The sequence below is a fragment of the Papaver somniferum genome, chromosome 2 (genome assembly GCF_003573695.1).
Source record: "Papaver somniferum cultivar HN1 chromosome 2, ASM357369v1, whole genome shotgun sequence".
In the NCBI taxonomy this organism is placed as follows: Eukaryota; Viridiplantae; Streptophyta; class Magnoliopsida; order Ranunculales; family Papaveraceae; genus Papaver; species Papaver somniferum.
The window spans coordinates 195,519,096-195,534,293 of NC_039359.1; the positions used below are offsets into that span (position 1 = coordinate 195,519,096).

Sequence of the window (15,198 nt, forward strand, 5' to 3'; positions counted from 1 at the left end):
CTAGGACCAAATAATAACTTTTTGGAACTATAAATAATTTAAAAAAAAAAATCTTAGAGCAATTGGACTAAGTCAATAAGACCAAACAGACACACTTATTCTAATTCTAGGACTATTCGATAGTTTCTACATTAAACCATAATCCAAAGAGCATTATGATACAAAGATGACTCAAATATTAAAAAAAGTACTACTACTAATAATAATAATGGTGGACATAGACGCCACATATTTGAGTTCGAACCCCAGTAATGAGTGTTTATTTTAGGCCTCGATATTTCAGGGTTGTTGTCTGTTACAAACTTGGTATACCCATTTTTAACAATGTTGATGTTTGTGCTTGTTGCAAAAGAAATCTGGATGATTATGGCGATCATGCTCTTCATTACGCAAGTGAGGTGGAACTCAAGTTCAGGCATGATTTTGTTAGGGATACCATTACTGATATTTGCTACAAGGCGGGAGTTGTGGCTAGGAAAGAAGTTACTTTGGTTTTCTTATATGATGGTGATAAGGCCTTGAAGCCTGCGGATATTCTTGTTATAAATGGGAGAATGACCAAGATGTTTGTTTCGATGTTACATGTGTTTCTCCTTTTTCTGGTAACAGTGGTCGGGCTTTTACTCCAGGGGGTTGCCATTTCCAATGCTATCTCGCGCAAGCGCACCAAATATTTGTGCTTTTACTCCTTTTTCGGCGTCCTTGCTTTCTCTACTCTAGGTGAACTAGGGGAAGACATGGTTGTATTCTTGAAAAGGTTGAGGAACTACATATATAATTATGACTTAAATTACAAAATAGGAAACTCTCTTTTCTATAGATTAGACATTTCCATTCAAAAAGGTTGGGGGCTCATCTTATTGCTAGGTTACCTTCCACTGATGTTGTACCTATTTCTTATTATTAATAATATGCTCCTGGTGGCTCCCTTTCTTATAAAAATAAAAATAAATAAATAATAACAATTTGTTTTTTTGATATTAAAATCTAAAAATATATCATTATTTTAAATACAAAAGTAGTTACGACTCATACAAACCTTTGGTTGGTGACCTAGCAACCAGATGGGCTCCAACACTTTTTCAAATAACAATACTTAATCTATAAAAAATAAAGCTGCCGAAACCACTACTAGCATCATTACTAACTAGACAATTCTTTAGATGCTTAAAAAAACATAAAGTATCTTCTCCAAGATCTCCTAAAGTATCTAAATCTAGAACACCCAAATCGTAGTCATGTGAAACACATTTATCCAAGTATTTAGTACGTTTACGCGAAACAACACTCGAAATGGATTTTCCTAGGACAAATGAACGAGTACCTTCACCAGTGAAGGTCGAAACACCTGTAACATCCATACAAACATCATGTCCATTCTCCCAGTCAAGAACAATGATATTAGCAGGTCGTAAATCTCTGTCATTATCATACAGAAACCCAAGAGAAACTTCCTTACACGCAGACACACCAGCTTTGTAACAAATGTCGGCGATTACATCACGAACAAGGTCATGTCGAAACTTAAGTCCAACAACCTTAGCACAATGAAGCGCGTTATCCCCAAAGATATCCATAGATCTGTTGCAGCTTGAGAACAAACCATTCTCAACAAACAATGGGATGCCAAGGCAATAGCACAGTACAGCTCTATACTATATTAGCATGAGGCATTGATTAATCCCACTAATTGGTACAACCAATAAATAATCTTGTGCGTGCTTGATACGGTTACACTGCCACAAAATGGAATCTCTTGCAGGCATTGAAAATTGGTTTGGGATTTGCTTCTTAACTGCATCAAAATAAGTAATTGCCAGGGAATGCATGGAAGGGGGGGGGGGGGGGGCAATATCATTGACGCAATAGGTATAAGGTAGTCCACAAACCTAGATAAAGTTCTGAAGAGTTATTTGATAGGAAAAACCTTTGTTTATTGAGAAAAGTTACCGAGTATCACCTTTTGCATCGAAGCATTCTGGCTCTGAGAAGCAAGATAACAGTAGGTGCGAGTGTCTGCCATGGTATAAATCCCAAGGCCACCATCTTTGATAGGCAAGGTAGCTAATCTCTGCTGCAATGGCCCAAACCCCGCGCCATCTCCAGTGACTAAGATTCTCAATTACTTTAACAAATGGTCATCATAAAGATCAGTGGTTTGTTGTAGGGCTGCAGGATTGGTAGTTCTCATTGCAAAATATAATCTGGACACACCAGTACAATTGCGAAATAATATCATATCACTTTGAGGATCCTTGAGTTTTTTTATGGTAAACATTAGTTAAACGGTCTTTTTCAACCTACTCAACATCATATCACTAATAAATTTCAAATCCAAACTTACTGGTCCACTCAAAAGTTTAACACTATTAGTAGGTCTACCAATATCCCGAGGGAATACATCTTCAGTAGTGCTTCTGGGATCAATAGAAGGCCAAAAGACCTCTATTTTCTTTATATTGAGATGTAAACCTCTACTTGGTCCTTCAGTTTCTTTTATGCTCAAGGCCTTGACCACCTCAAGTGTATCACAAATAATTGTACCATCATCGAGATACCAAGCGTGCAAATATAGCATGCAACGAGAAGCAATGGACTTCACCAGGGGATGAAGAGTCGAAGAAAACAACAAGGGACCGAGGGGATCACCTTGCTGGACTCCGAGTGCAGAGGACAAAATATATTGGTCGTAGTATAGTCGAGCAGGCCGCATGTAACAAAATTATACCCAGAGAGAAATACCTGGACAATGAAGTCGAACCTCCTTGATGAGATGAGATATACACACCATGTTGAACACATTAGAGAAAGTCAATGAGTAGCATTGACATCTTGTTCGAGTGACCTTTCAACTCCAGTAGGCCATTACAACATATAAAATACCCTCTCCCCCAGCTGGCACACCAACACCAAATTGGTAGTCACCTAAATAAGATGTCATGTCTTTGCCGACGGAGAAAGCAGTCACCTTGGAGACTAATCTTCTCCAAACAGTACCGGCTGCAATAGGCCTGAGTCCGCTACCAGGTTTAAGTAACGGTGTTAGGGGCGCACTAGCGGTAAAATCCCCTAAAACCTCAGGGCATTTTCCTGCCAATCAAAGGTTAACAACCCTTGTAATGGAAGATAATAAATCGTCTGCAACTGCTGCAGCTTCCCCACCCAACACGTCAACTAAATGTTGTGCACGTAAGCCATCTCGATCGCACGATGTACCTTTTGGGAAGCTCTTGATAGCTCCGAGAACAACCCGAGAATCCACAGTCATAGGGTCACCCTTGACAGTATCACAAGGAACAACATGTGGAGGTGCAAATTGGTGTTTTTCTAGCAGCTCAGAGTAGGTAACTTTATTACAGGGAGCAACCCCGTTTGAAGAAAGTACACGGGTTACAACCGTAAAATGACCACAACTCATTTTCTTCCGGCAAGCAATCATATTAGCTACTTCATGTTTCTTCTTATCTGCTTTCTTAATCACCTTTCGACTGGGCAGTTGCAATATTTTTTTTATCAAATCGAAACAACCATTGGTCTCCTTCCAAACCGATAAAGCTTGATTAATGGTCGCGACTTGAAGTCGTTTTCTGTTACCAGACCGTTCTTCAGCTGATTTTTTTGGTTTGTATAAGGTCAAGGTACATATTGGAAGAAGAATAAGATGTAACCAAGCAGACAAACTAACTGGATTGACGAGAACCTTGTCAAGGCAGGCCTTTAGAGACCTCGAGAAATTGAGTCTGCACTAATGGGGTACACAAGTGACTGTTGTGAACTGTCTCTGCAACACAGCGTTGAGCAGTACTGTAGAAAGGGAAACAACAGTCCCCCCTACAGTATCACCTCCTGTATAACCCCTTGCAGTATCCCACATACAACCTCACCTGTAATACCCACACAATCACCTCTTACCTCGACAGGTCTTGTCATACCATGGATGAGAAATTCTCCAACTGCACCATTGAGAGGTCCTGCAATGACATCTCCGTGCACAAACCCTCATTGACCCTTACGACATCCTCCAGGCATGCAGGTGCATGCATCGACATCATTACCACATCTGTAAGTGAGTAAGAACCTTCTCCCAAGCAATGTATGTGTAGCGACACATATATTTTTCGTTGGACATTGAGCCCTAGCCCAATTCATGAGAAAGTTTGTTTAGTTGCGTAGTCATCCCTTAGCAGCAATTATTAGTTAGCATGATTAGTAGACACCTTGGAGAAGTCTACAAAAGAAAAGAAAGATCGCATGTGTGCCACGTGACCGACATGACCTAGCCAGGGAAATTGTGGTCTCTCAATTTTCCTCTTCTCAGAAACATTTCTAATTGCAAACAAATACCACTTCTTCTTTTTCCCTGTTCTTCCACCGAATATTTCTTCTTCTCTCATTTAACTTCTTCACTGATTTCATTTCAAAATGATCTCAAGCAAAGGAGAGATTTGTGTCTTTTAAATCCGAAGTGGAGCTTCCATACCCGGCTAAACTTTTACACAAAGGTAGGGGGTTTTTCTTTCAATCTTTCATCTCATCTTTTCTTCACTGTTTCATTGGAACTAATTTGTTCTTTTGATTCTCTGATTTTGCTTAGTGTTCTTTAAAGTACACATGCCTTCGGTTATCTTTTAACTGTGTTTAAACTTGAACTTGGTTCGAAATCCATCAATTCTTTTTGATTTAACTCTTATACTTTGAACTGTGCATAATTTCAATTAAAATGATTTTGTAAAGATTAAAATTGTCTTGCAGTTACAAAAACCTTTTTTTTTCTAACTTAAATCTAGTGTTGTATTGCAATTCTGAAAATTGCCTATCACCTGTTTGTAAAAATGATCCAGTGAGCTGCACCATTGATTCTACTTCACCATTATCCAAAAATTTGAACTTTCCTTCATGAACTTCTTTTGATACTTTTCCCACTATGTTTTCAGTTGAATTATTATCACATGCACAGTTGCAAGAACTTGTTTACAGTTTGAATTATGGGGCTTATCCATTTCATTTCATGTAGTTAGGTTTTCGTCCTTTTGTAACCCCTGTTGATTAGCAAGTTACTGGAACATTTTTGTTTTCATTAGTATGTGTCACTTCCTCTAAGTTTTTCATTTTTGTCTTAGTCAAGCATCAGTTTAACTAGTGATAGTTTTATTTTTAAAATGGAAATGGCGGCTGTACTTTTTTTTAAATTTGTTTTTGAAATATTTGCCTACAGTTTGGTTTTTTTGTAAAATGAAATTAAGTTTATGGAAGGAATGGGTACCTATAAAGTCTCTTGATTTATTTAGTTTGATTTGTTTGGATTTCCATATTTGCATGTGCTACTTTACTCGCTTATCGTAGCAATGATTCGGATTTTTCATTGACGTATATGAATTGATGTGTTTTCTGCTTGAACAAAGGTGTTATAACAATTGAGTTCTGCTTACGGAACTGACTTCTTGGTAAGGTTGAAAACTGTGGATCTTAAACTTGTGTTGGTTAGTCGCTTGATTTCGGAGCTATTTTATTTTCTCGAAATGTATGTAAGAATTTGCATTTTGCCGTTTGATTACGATGAGAAGCTAGGCGACTCTACTTTAGGAACGTCGGGCCTAAGTGGCACCCCACCACCTCGGTGGCTACCCGGAAGATCGTTGCGGCAACGATGGATGGTAACCAGAACTACCCTGACGGTGGCATTGGCCATGAGAATAGTAGAGTAACTTTGTTTGCGGCTCCGAATATTTTATGATGTATATTTTTCTTAAGATTTACATTTATGAATTTTTATTTAGCTGCTACTCTTGTCCATTTACTCATGTTTAGCACTGGCATTACACTTTTGTTGTTATACCCTCTATTGGGCATTCACACACTCCCTTTGTGTTGTTTCCCCTCCCCCCACCCACCCACCTCTGAGTACGAAGAGAAGTTGCAGCAGTAAGCCGGGCAGAGCTTACGGAAAGCTGTTAGCGCTTGAAAGTTAGTATTTCGTAAGCTTATGATATTGTATATCACAGGGACATCTGGGGTAGTTAGTTTTTGCTTTAGTCGCATATCTTTTTGCTTTATTTTGCTGCTGGAATCTTGTACAAACCCTTTAAGATGTCTGTAAATGATAAATCTGGTAGTGCCTTGTTCGGTGGGTCTGACCTTGGGCGTATATCATTAGTTAGATTTCTCTTGCTATCTGAAATGTATTAAACCCATACTTTACGTATATAACTATCTTATGGCTTCCCTTCCATGTGTTTTTAAATGCTGTAAGGCTAGTATGGTTGTGGATTTTGATTTACCTAAATATACTTGGTACCTACTATATTTCCCTTTTGAACTATTACTGTTGAACTTGTCTAGACAAGTCCAGAACTGTTGACATGAATTCAATATCAAATGTTGTTTAATTATAGTGCTTGATTTAATAAGTTATTTGTGGTTGTGTCTATAAGAATCATCGTTGGCAGTAATGTCATAGGTGCTAGAATGTGTTTGAAAAATGAATTATCTTGGTTTTTACCAAAACCACATGTAAAGCTTTGGTCCTCATTATTTTTTAATGTAATGGACTTACTGTACATTAACTGCACTCTTTCTTTTTCATGGGACTAACATTTCTTTGACTAGCATAAATTGTTTAATCTAAATGACCCTTCAAGTATTTTGAATCTTCTCTTGTGGTCTTGATGTGTACTTGCTTCCCAGCAGTTAGCAACATTTCAAATCATTTCTGTTAGTTGGCAAACTTACCTTCCCAACAAGCAGAGATTGTTTTCTGAATTTGAATTTGATGCATATTTTTACTTTTACTTTTATTTTTATTCTCACTTCTCCTTGTTGCTAGATTTATGAAGTAGAGGTATATTTCATTTTTATTTTTCCAGAGTGGGAGGTTTGTGCTTGCCGGTCGGGGCATCGGTCGGATGCCGATCCGGCGGGAGTCCAAATCCCCTGTCCGTTGCAGTATACATGCAAATTGCCTGTCCGCTGCAGTATACATGCAAATTGTTCGAAATCAACTCTCTGCAAATGGTTTTATTGTCATCGGAGGAAAGATGCTTGTGGTGAAGATGTCTCAAGATAAACCCTTTGGCATATCACCCCATCCTGACATCCATCAAAGCCCTTGAATGGACAATGGCAATAGCCATCATCAGGTGCAGTTTCTTCTGTAAAGGGAGGAGATGGAGATGAACTCAGAGGCGCTTGAGAAAAGGGGGTGTAAGCAGTTGGTTGCGAGAAGATGAAACCCTGGTTAACCCAGGCATGATAACTGTACACAAAAAAAAACTAGTGCCCTAAAAAGAGAAAAAGCAAAACCCAAAAACGCAAGGGAAAAAGAAATTTGAAAAACAGCGACAAGAAAATCAAACGGAAAACAAAAGTGAAAGATAATGGTGATGAAACCATGGTGACTCCGGTGAATACAACTGGCTCTCATTTGCCAGAGAAATCGCCAGAGACACCATGATTGATAATAATAATAATACTTTTAAATAATAATAAAAACCCAGTGTGGCCCCAACTGTAATAGGTGTTGGGGCGCAATTGTTGGTCGGTTCCCAACTGTCCTGTGTAAAAATACTCTTTGCTCAAGATCCGTGAACAAAAGGGTTTGACAAAGGAAAATGACAAATCATCCAAACCGTTACATTAGAAATATCTAATGGTCCATATTGATGGTGACGTGGCATTTATTATTAGCTTATTTCTATACGGCTCATAAGCTTAGCTGAGCCGTATCTTAATTAAGGAAGGATAGAAAAAAATGGATTTGTATTTAAGATTTTGGATTCGAGTGTTCTAGGTTTAAGAAAGCAGGCGAATAGAAAAGGGTAGTGGAAAAAATAAAATCGGTTCAAAGTAACAGATGGACCATCTAGAATTACTTTTTGTAATTTCTGTAATTTGAGCTGATGAATTACTTTCTGGAATTCGTACATCTTGTGATCGTCTTTTGCTACTGTGATGGACAAAGTAACAGATGGAGTTGAAGGGTTTGGACTGATGAATGAAGCATACAAAGGGGAACTATTGTTGATCTTAATGAGATGTACTAATGAAAAAAACTTTGAAGATAGTGAGAAATCACCATCAACACACACAAAAAAAAAAAGACCTATGGATTATAAAAAAAATTTGAAGATGGTGAGAAATCACCATCTTAATGAGATGGACTAATGCATTATCTTCTGACAGATTTTTCCAACATATAGATTTTGTCATGTTATGCAGGATGTTCATTATAAATCCTACGGAGTACCCTAGTTAGCAATTCGGGATTCGGCAAACGTACGGAACGGCAAACGTACGAGTATTATACGGTTTTGTAAAATCCAGATTCGGTCCAAAATTCGGTCAACGGGACGTGATTCGTCATTAATTCAGAACGGCATACGTACGTGTATAATTCGATTTATAAATGTGAGTTCGGCTCTGAAAATTCGGTATCTATATATAACAAATAATTTATATTTATAAGGTCATAGACCAATTTTTATGCATATGTGTGAGTTATTTAAGGAAAAAATAAACTCAATATGATGATATTAATAATATATACAACATTAGTTATCCAAAAGGACGTCGTATGGTGGTTTAGATGCTTGGTTAGTGAGTTTGAGATCTCTCTCACCTTCACCTTCAAATCTCTTCAGTCGTTTTTGTTTCATAAAAATTACAACACGTCTAATATTCGGTCGTGTATGTTCGGGAGTCAGTAAAGCCCAAAAAGTGGAGTCTTTGAAAAGTAAAAGCTAAAGAATTTATGGAGAATTAAGCGGACGTATCATTCGGGATACGTAAAATTCGTGAACGATTCGCGAATAATCCGGGAATGCCACATAATACGCGACTTGGGTTCGGAGTTGCAAACGTACGCGAATAAGACGGTAAAATTCGTGATACGGAAAAATTCGCGAATGATTCGCGAATCATTCGCGAACTTACTAACTAGGCGGAGTACTTAGTATTCCGAAACAAAATAAAAAACAACAAAAATAAAATCATCAAAATAGCTTTATCCAAAGATTTGATAGCGATAACACAAACTTTTATCCAAATAGGCAAAATACAAACATATTCCTGCAAGAGTTCATCTCTTTGTCAGGAAATGTGCTAATAATGCTTTACCTGTAAGAGGCCTTGTAAGCCAAAGGAATCCTATTGATACAAAAATTGTAACCACAGGGGAAACAAGAATACTGCCAATGTATGCAAAAGCATATATGTATTGAAGTCTGTTGAAGAAAGGAGAAATAAGGGTATTGCCAATGCCATACCCAAGCGTAATATTTGTGAATTAACAAAATGGATACACTACACGGAGTGATCAACTAATTAAGCATCCTCGAAAGGTGTATATCAGAGAGTACACGGAGTGATCAGCAGTTAGTGTCTAACCATTTACACCTTGCAAAGCTTGCATACTGCTATTAATGGGAACAATTGCACCATCTAGAATGAAATAAAAAATAAAATAAAAACAAAAAAACAAGAAGTTCACGAATTCTAGCTTCTAAAGAAGTGAAGTTCCTTTTCTCCTCTTGGTGTCCACCAATATGCTTGCACCTCTTGACTGCATATGTTTGCAACTCTAACTCTAACGCCTTAGCACAATTTTCTTTGTCCGCCGTGACCATATTATTTTTAACTGTAGCAAGATTAGCCTCCCTTACCTGTACAAAAACCTCATTTAGTATCTTAAAATACTTTTACTAAGAAAATTAAGAAAACTAGTTTTACTGAATTTCATTCTCAAGGCTCCTTACAAAATGAAAAAAATATTCACAGATGGTACGCGCAGAAGCCAGTATGCTGGAACCTTTTCAAACTAACCTTGCTTGGGTCCTCATTATGCAAAAGCTACTTGTCTAATAAGTTTGGGTTTAGAAAATAAACTGACTTCTAAGAATAAATTGCAAAAGTAAAATATCAAGAGCAATGGAAGAAGCTGAACATAATCTAATGTTATAACATACAGAAGTACGGAAAATCTGTAAGCTTTATCATAAAACGTACCTACTTCACCTTCTGAAAAATAAAAACAAGAGTCTCTGCTATTCACCAAGCATTATGGGTCTTCGCTACTTAAACCTGCACATAGATGAAACTTTGCAATAATTCAACATTATAGAAAAATGAAAAAATCGCATAACAAGAGACATACCACGTACCTGGTTCATTTATATTCATCTGCTCTCGATATGTGCACTTTCTTTTGTCATGGCCTTCATTCTTACATAAAGAACACTTCCTCTTTCTGTTAGTACATTCAAAATGACTTAATAGTCCACCGCTGCTACTTACCTTTCCTTTCTCTTTTGCTTTATCAGTAGGTCGACCTTTTACCTGTGATACATGGGGGTCTTTGATAAATGGTTGGCACAACTTTTCAGGTACAATATCATCTTGAGATTTAGAATTTGACAGTTGAGTGGTTTTATCCGTCTCAGCCAACTTCTTTTGATCTTCAATTATTCGAGAAAAAATCTCTTCAATACCGCCAATTGCCATTTTATATGATTTACTTGATTTAGCAGCAAAACACGACATCTGAGTTGATCTTCGACAAAGGTGACTAAGTCTGAATGCTTCTGAATTCTCATAACCATTAGATATTGATGATTCATCCATTATCCAAAATGAGTTGGCGCCTTTCAACCATCTTTTTAGAATGAAGTGTGGGGGGATAATATCCACATCCAACTTTGTCAGGACTTTAAGCACATGTTTACAGGGTAAACCTTTAAACTCAAAATATTGGCACTCACAATATCCTTCATACGTACCATCCTTTATCTTTACAGTGAAAGTTTGCGGGTAACCAATATTAGAACTTACCAAATAAGTGCTAAAGTTATCATCTTTATCTACCTCTTCATCCTTGAATCTTAATGAAGCTAATAATTGATCACTGATCTTTTTAAAAATATTGCGGGTGTAAATGTCAGCAGCGTGCTTAAGTATCAAATTGCTTTCTTCAATAAGGCGGTTGGAATGCTCCGATACATAATCTTCCTGATTTTCTTTATCAACGATCTCTTTCAATGCTTGCTCATACCGAACTGCAAATTCTTTGAGATTAGTTTAGGTGAGACAAACGCTTTGAAAAAGGCATTTACTCCCTCACTACGGCCAGTTGTATTCATACCTGCATAAAACGTATTTCTATGGTATACACGTACCCATGATTCTCTAATGTCATACAAATCTTTTAACCAATTATTATCAGTTAGCTCAAACTCCACAATCATCTTGTTCCACTTCTCTTCGAACTCTTGTATTTTGTACGTATGATGAATACAACTTTTCATTTCACCTTTGAATTTTGACTTTTTAAAGTACACCTGAGATAATTTCTCACCAAATTTTTTCTTTATGTGCCATAGGCAGAGACGGTGACGTACTGTTCGGGAAAACCTTCTTTATCGCAAGAGCCATGGCAGTGTCTTGATCCGTTATGATCGCTAATGGATGTTTTTCTCCCATAGATTCTAGCCAAATGTGAAACAACCATTGAAAAGTAATCTCAGTCTCATCTTGCAATAATGCACACCCAAATTGTATAGTCTGGTAATGATGATTTACCCCAGTAAATGGTGCGAACGGCATATCGTATTTATTAGTCCTATAAGTAGTATCAAAGAAGACTACTTCCCCAAATTGCTCATATGACATACGCGAACGCGCATCTACCCAGAAAAAATTTACAGCTCTGCCATGTTCATCAACTTGAACTCGATAAAAGAATTGCGGATTCTCACTTTGTCTCATATGTAAATAATCCATGATAGATTGGGCATCACCAACTTCAAGATTTTTGTGCCTAACATTAAACAAGTGATTCCAACAGTCTCGTTTATTAAATCCAATTGTTGCACCTCCAAATACCAATGGAACTTTCCCGACCTCAATGTTTTCCAAATTAAATACCTCTGTCATATCTTTCACCCCTTCCGGCATGTATCTATTAGACCGCATGCGTATTCTCTTCGTCGGCGATACAAATTTGTGATTGTGATCATCTGAGAATGCCATCACTGTCCAAATATTGTTTTCTTCATTGAAAAGAACATGCATCTTTGTATCACAACCACATTTTATAATACTGCAACGTTTACCTTTTTTGTCTATTCCCTCAACGTTTTCCTTTTTTTCGTGCTTGCCCTCTCGTGAGCATACCGTATAAGCTGCAGTCACTTCTCCCAGGCTTACAAGAGTTTTGTTTGTTGATCGAACTCGTATCGTGAAACCATTTCTTCGACCATACTCTATATAATACTCTTTTGCATCTTTATAACTTTTGAATTCCATTCCTTCGTATGGTGTTGTTATACTGCTACTATTTTTACCTGGAGTAACGGGAATGTCATTGGCATTTTCTTTTTCTTCCAAACTGTTTTTTGTAAATTCATCTTCAGTCATATCACGCTCAGAAGCCGCAGATAAAGAATCGGAGAATCCATCCATTTTTCCTGAAGTTAAAATAACATTAAGAATCAATAATCACGAAAACAAAAAACAGAATTGTTGTTTAATAGTGTCTGGATTGTGCCTTGATTTCTCACGATAAGAATCAGGTCACAGAAGAAAAGACCAAGTATACTTGATTTCACATACTATACATACTATGGGTTATCGAAGGAATATTCATGATTAAGATATATATGTACAATAGAGTGTCTCGTACCTTTGAACTTTTTTAAGAATTAATGGATCAGTAGTAAACGATGACCTAGTTTAAAAAAAAGATTATAATAAGATTTCATATGAAGAAATGGAAACGATTAGGGTTTTGTTTTTGTTTCTTTCCTTAATTAAAGATATACGGCTCTGCTAATCTTATAAGCCGTATACTATGAGTCAATACAGGTGCCACGTCAGTAACAATATAAACCCTTCGATACAAAATAAATGATGACTGTGATGATTTGTCGTTTTAGTTTGTCAAACCGTTTTGTTCACGGATCCCCTTCCTTTAAAAAAAAGGTCCATGTGGCCCCTTTTTAATAATAATAATAATATAAACAAACGATGGTGCTTTTATTCTCTTTTTTCTGCACAAGGTATATAACAGGGAGACTCTTTGGGACTGTTACTTTCCTCACTACCCTTGCATCCCCTTGTTTTAAAGATCTCTCAACAATGTCAATTTGATTTGCAAGGCATGGTATTTAGATGATTGTACTATCATAAGAGATACCATGCAGGTTTCTAAGGCCTTTTATATTATTAAGAATGCGGGTGCGGTTGTTGGGCTTCATCACAACATATAAAAATTGAGTTGTTTTGGCCCTCTACTGATGTGAGGAGTCTGCAAGATAGTATTTTCCCTGCTGATATAGGAAGATTTTCTGTAAGTGTTAAAAAAATTTGTGGTCATGTGAGTTTGAATGCTAATTTTTGTAGTCATTGGCTCTTGACAGCGCACTTAAAAATATACAGTTGATGGCGGTAGTCCGCAAACTTGAAGATCCAAAAAGTGAGTTGCTACTTCTTCGAAACTGTACATGTGTATTTAAACTCTATTTTACAATGTGTACTACTGCTCCTAAGTATGTGAATGATGCGCAAATTGTTTTCGATAATTATATTTCCAATTATATGAGGGAACTGGTGACTGGAGATGGTATATGGTTTGTTACAGCAGACGATTGCTTCTTTATCCCTCAGAGATGGTGGTCTAGGAATTTATCATATGTTTGATACTATGCAATATTGTTACTTAGCGCCATGTTCTTAGACCTTACACTTACAAGGGGGCCATTTTACAATGTTGTGACATTAATCAAGTTAAAGGTCAAGTATATCAACGAGCCTTTGACAGTTTTCTTGAAGTTTGTGTTATTGATTCGTTCTTATCACTCCCCCCACCCATTTTCTGCATGCATTGTCAGTTCAGTATTTTGCAGGTGCGACTAAAAAAATGGCGTATCTTTTCAATATGTCAAGGCGAGATTTAGCTTTATGGCAGTGTGATAAAACTCCATATGCGCAGGATTACCTTCTTGTTATTCCATCTGATGGGCTTGGATAGAAAATAGGGCCACGTCAGTTTTGTGTTATTGACTTGATATTCCCTTGTTTACTGAAAATAGTTACTGTCTTTGCTGCAACAGGGATATGGATGTGTATGGTGGTCATGCACTTCATTGTGCTAGTAAAGTTGGTCTTAAGTTCCGACATGATCTTGTTAGATATACTTTTGCGGATATTTGTTACCATGCTAGTGTACCTTCTAAAGTTAAGGAAGCTTTGGGTTTTTTTTCTCATGATGGTGGTGATGCTAAGCCGACGGATATCTACAATTGGGATGAGGGTTGGGATACTTGTTTTGATGTGGCTAGGGTTTTCCCTTCTATTGGGGGTGATATGCACGCAATTACGCCGGGCCTCGCCATGATTAAAGTCGTTGAGCGCAAGAAGGTTAAATGTCTTGATATATGTAGAACCAATGGATATAATTTTGGTACCTTAACCTTTACTACCTTGGGTGAACTTGGTATTGAAACTATTGAGTTTTTGAAAAGATTGAAGAACTGCATAGCTAGGCATGATGTAAATATTAGTGTTAGTAATTTTATTTTCATCATAATAGGTTTAGTTATTCAAAAAGATATTGGAACCAAACTTGTTGCTAGACTCCCAACTATTTTCTTATAAAACAATACTTCTCAATTTATATAAAATCCTTATTCATAATAACGAAAAAAAAGTATGATCGGTGTCGGGCGACCATGCCACCAGCGCATGGTCGGTCCTTTTATTTTTTAAATATGATTTTATTATAATAACTCTTTTATCTAGGGTTTTCTCTTTCTATCGAACTTTTTCGTCCTTCTACCTTATCTTACAAAATCTTGCTTCAAAGCCATATGATATGCAAATAAAATGGTCCCGCTACCATCCGGTCTTTATATCGCTTAATATATTAAATTATTATTATTTTAATATTTCTAAATATTGATCTTTACACTAAAATTCTATTTAGTCTTTCCTTCAAAATTAGATCTTTCGGTCAAGATCAAACTCTTCTGAAAAATACTAGAATGATGTCAAAAGGACCAAAAAAAATATAAAATAATCAAGAATGGTTCTGTCATCACCATGGTGGTCCGTGGACCAACATGGTCGGTCCTCCTTGCAACATCATGGCCTGTCCTCTTTACACCATTGCCCGTCCCCTTTGTACCACTAATGATCCCTTTTGCACCATCG

General features: G+C 37.0%; 1 protein-coding gene and 1 long non-coding RNA gene across 2 annotated transcripts; one reads left to right on the forward strand and one right to left on the reverse strand.

The window, feature by feature from the left end:
- The first annotated feature begins 4,284 nt into the window (after positions 1-4,284).
- LOC113350120 lies at positions 4,285-6,131 on the forward strand. Its single transcript, XR_003360637.1, has 2 exons — positions 4,285-4,502; positions 5,403-6,131. It is a non-coding gene; the product is annotated as an uncharacterized LOC113350120 (long non-coding RNA).
- A 5,209-nt stretch (positions 6,132-11,340) lies between these two features.
- LOC113352550 (protein FAR1-RELATED SEQUENCE 5-like) lies at positions 11,341-12,450 on the reverse strand. The gene has a single exon (XM_026596361.1). The coding sequence runs from the start codon at positions 12,448-12,450 to the stop codon at positions 11,341-11,343; it is 1,110 nt and encodes a 369-aa protein (XP_026452146.1).
- Between the last annotated feature and the right edge of the window lie 2,748 nt (positions 12,451-15,198).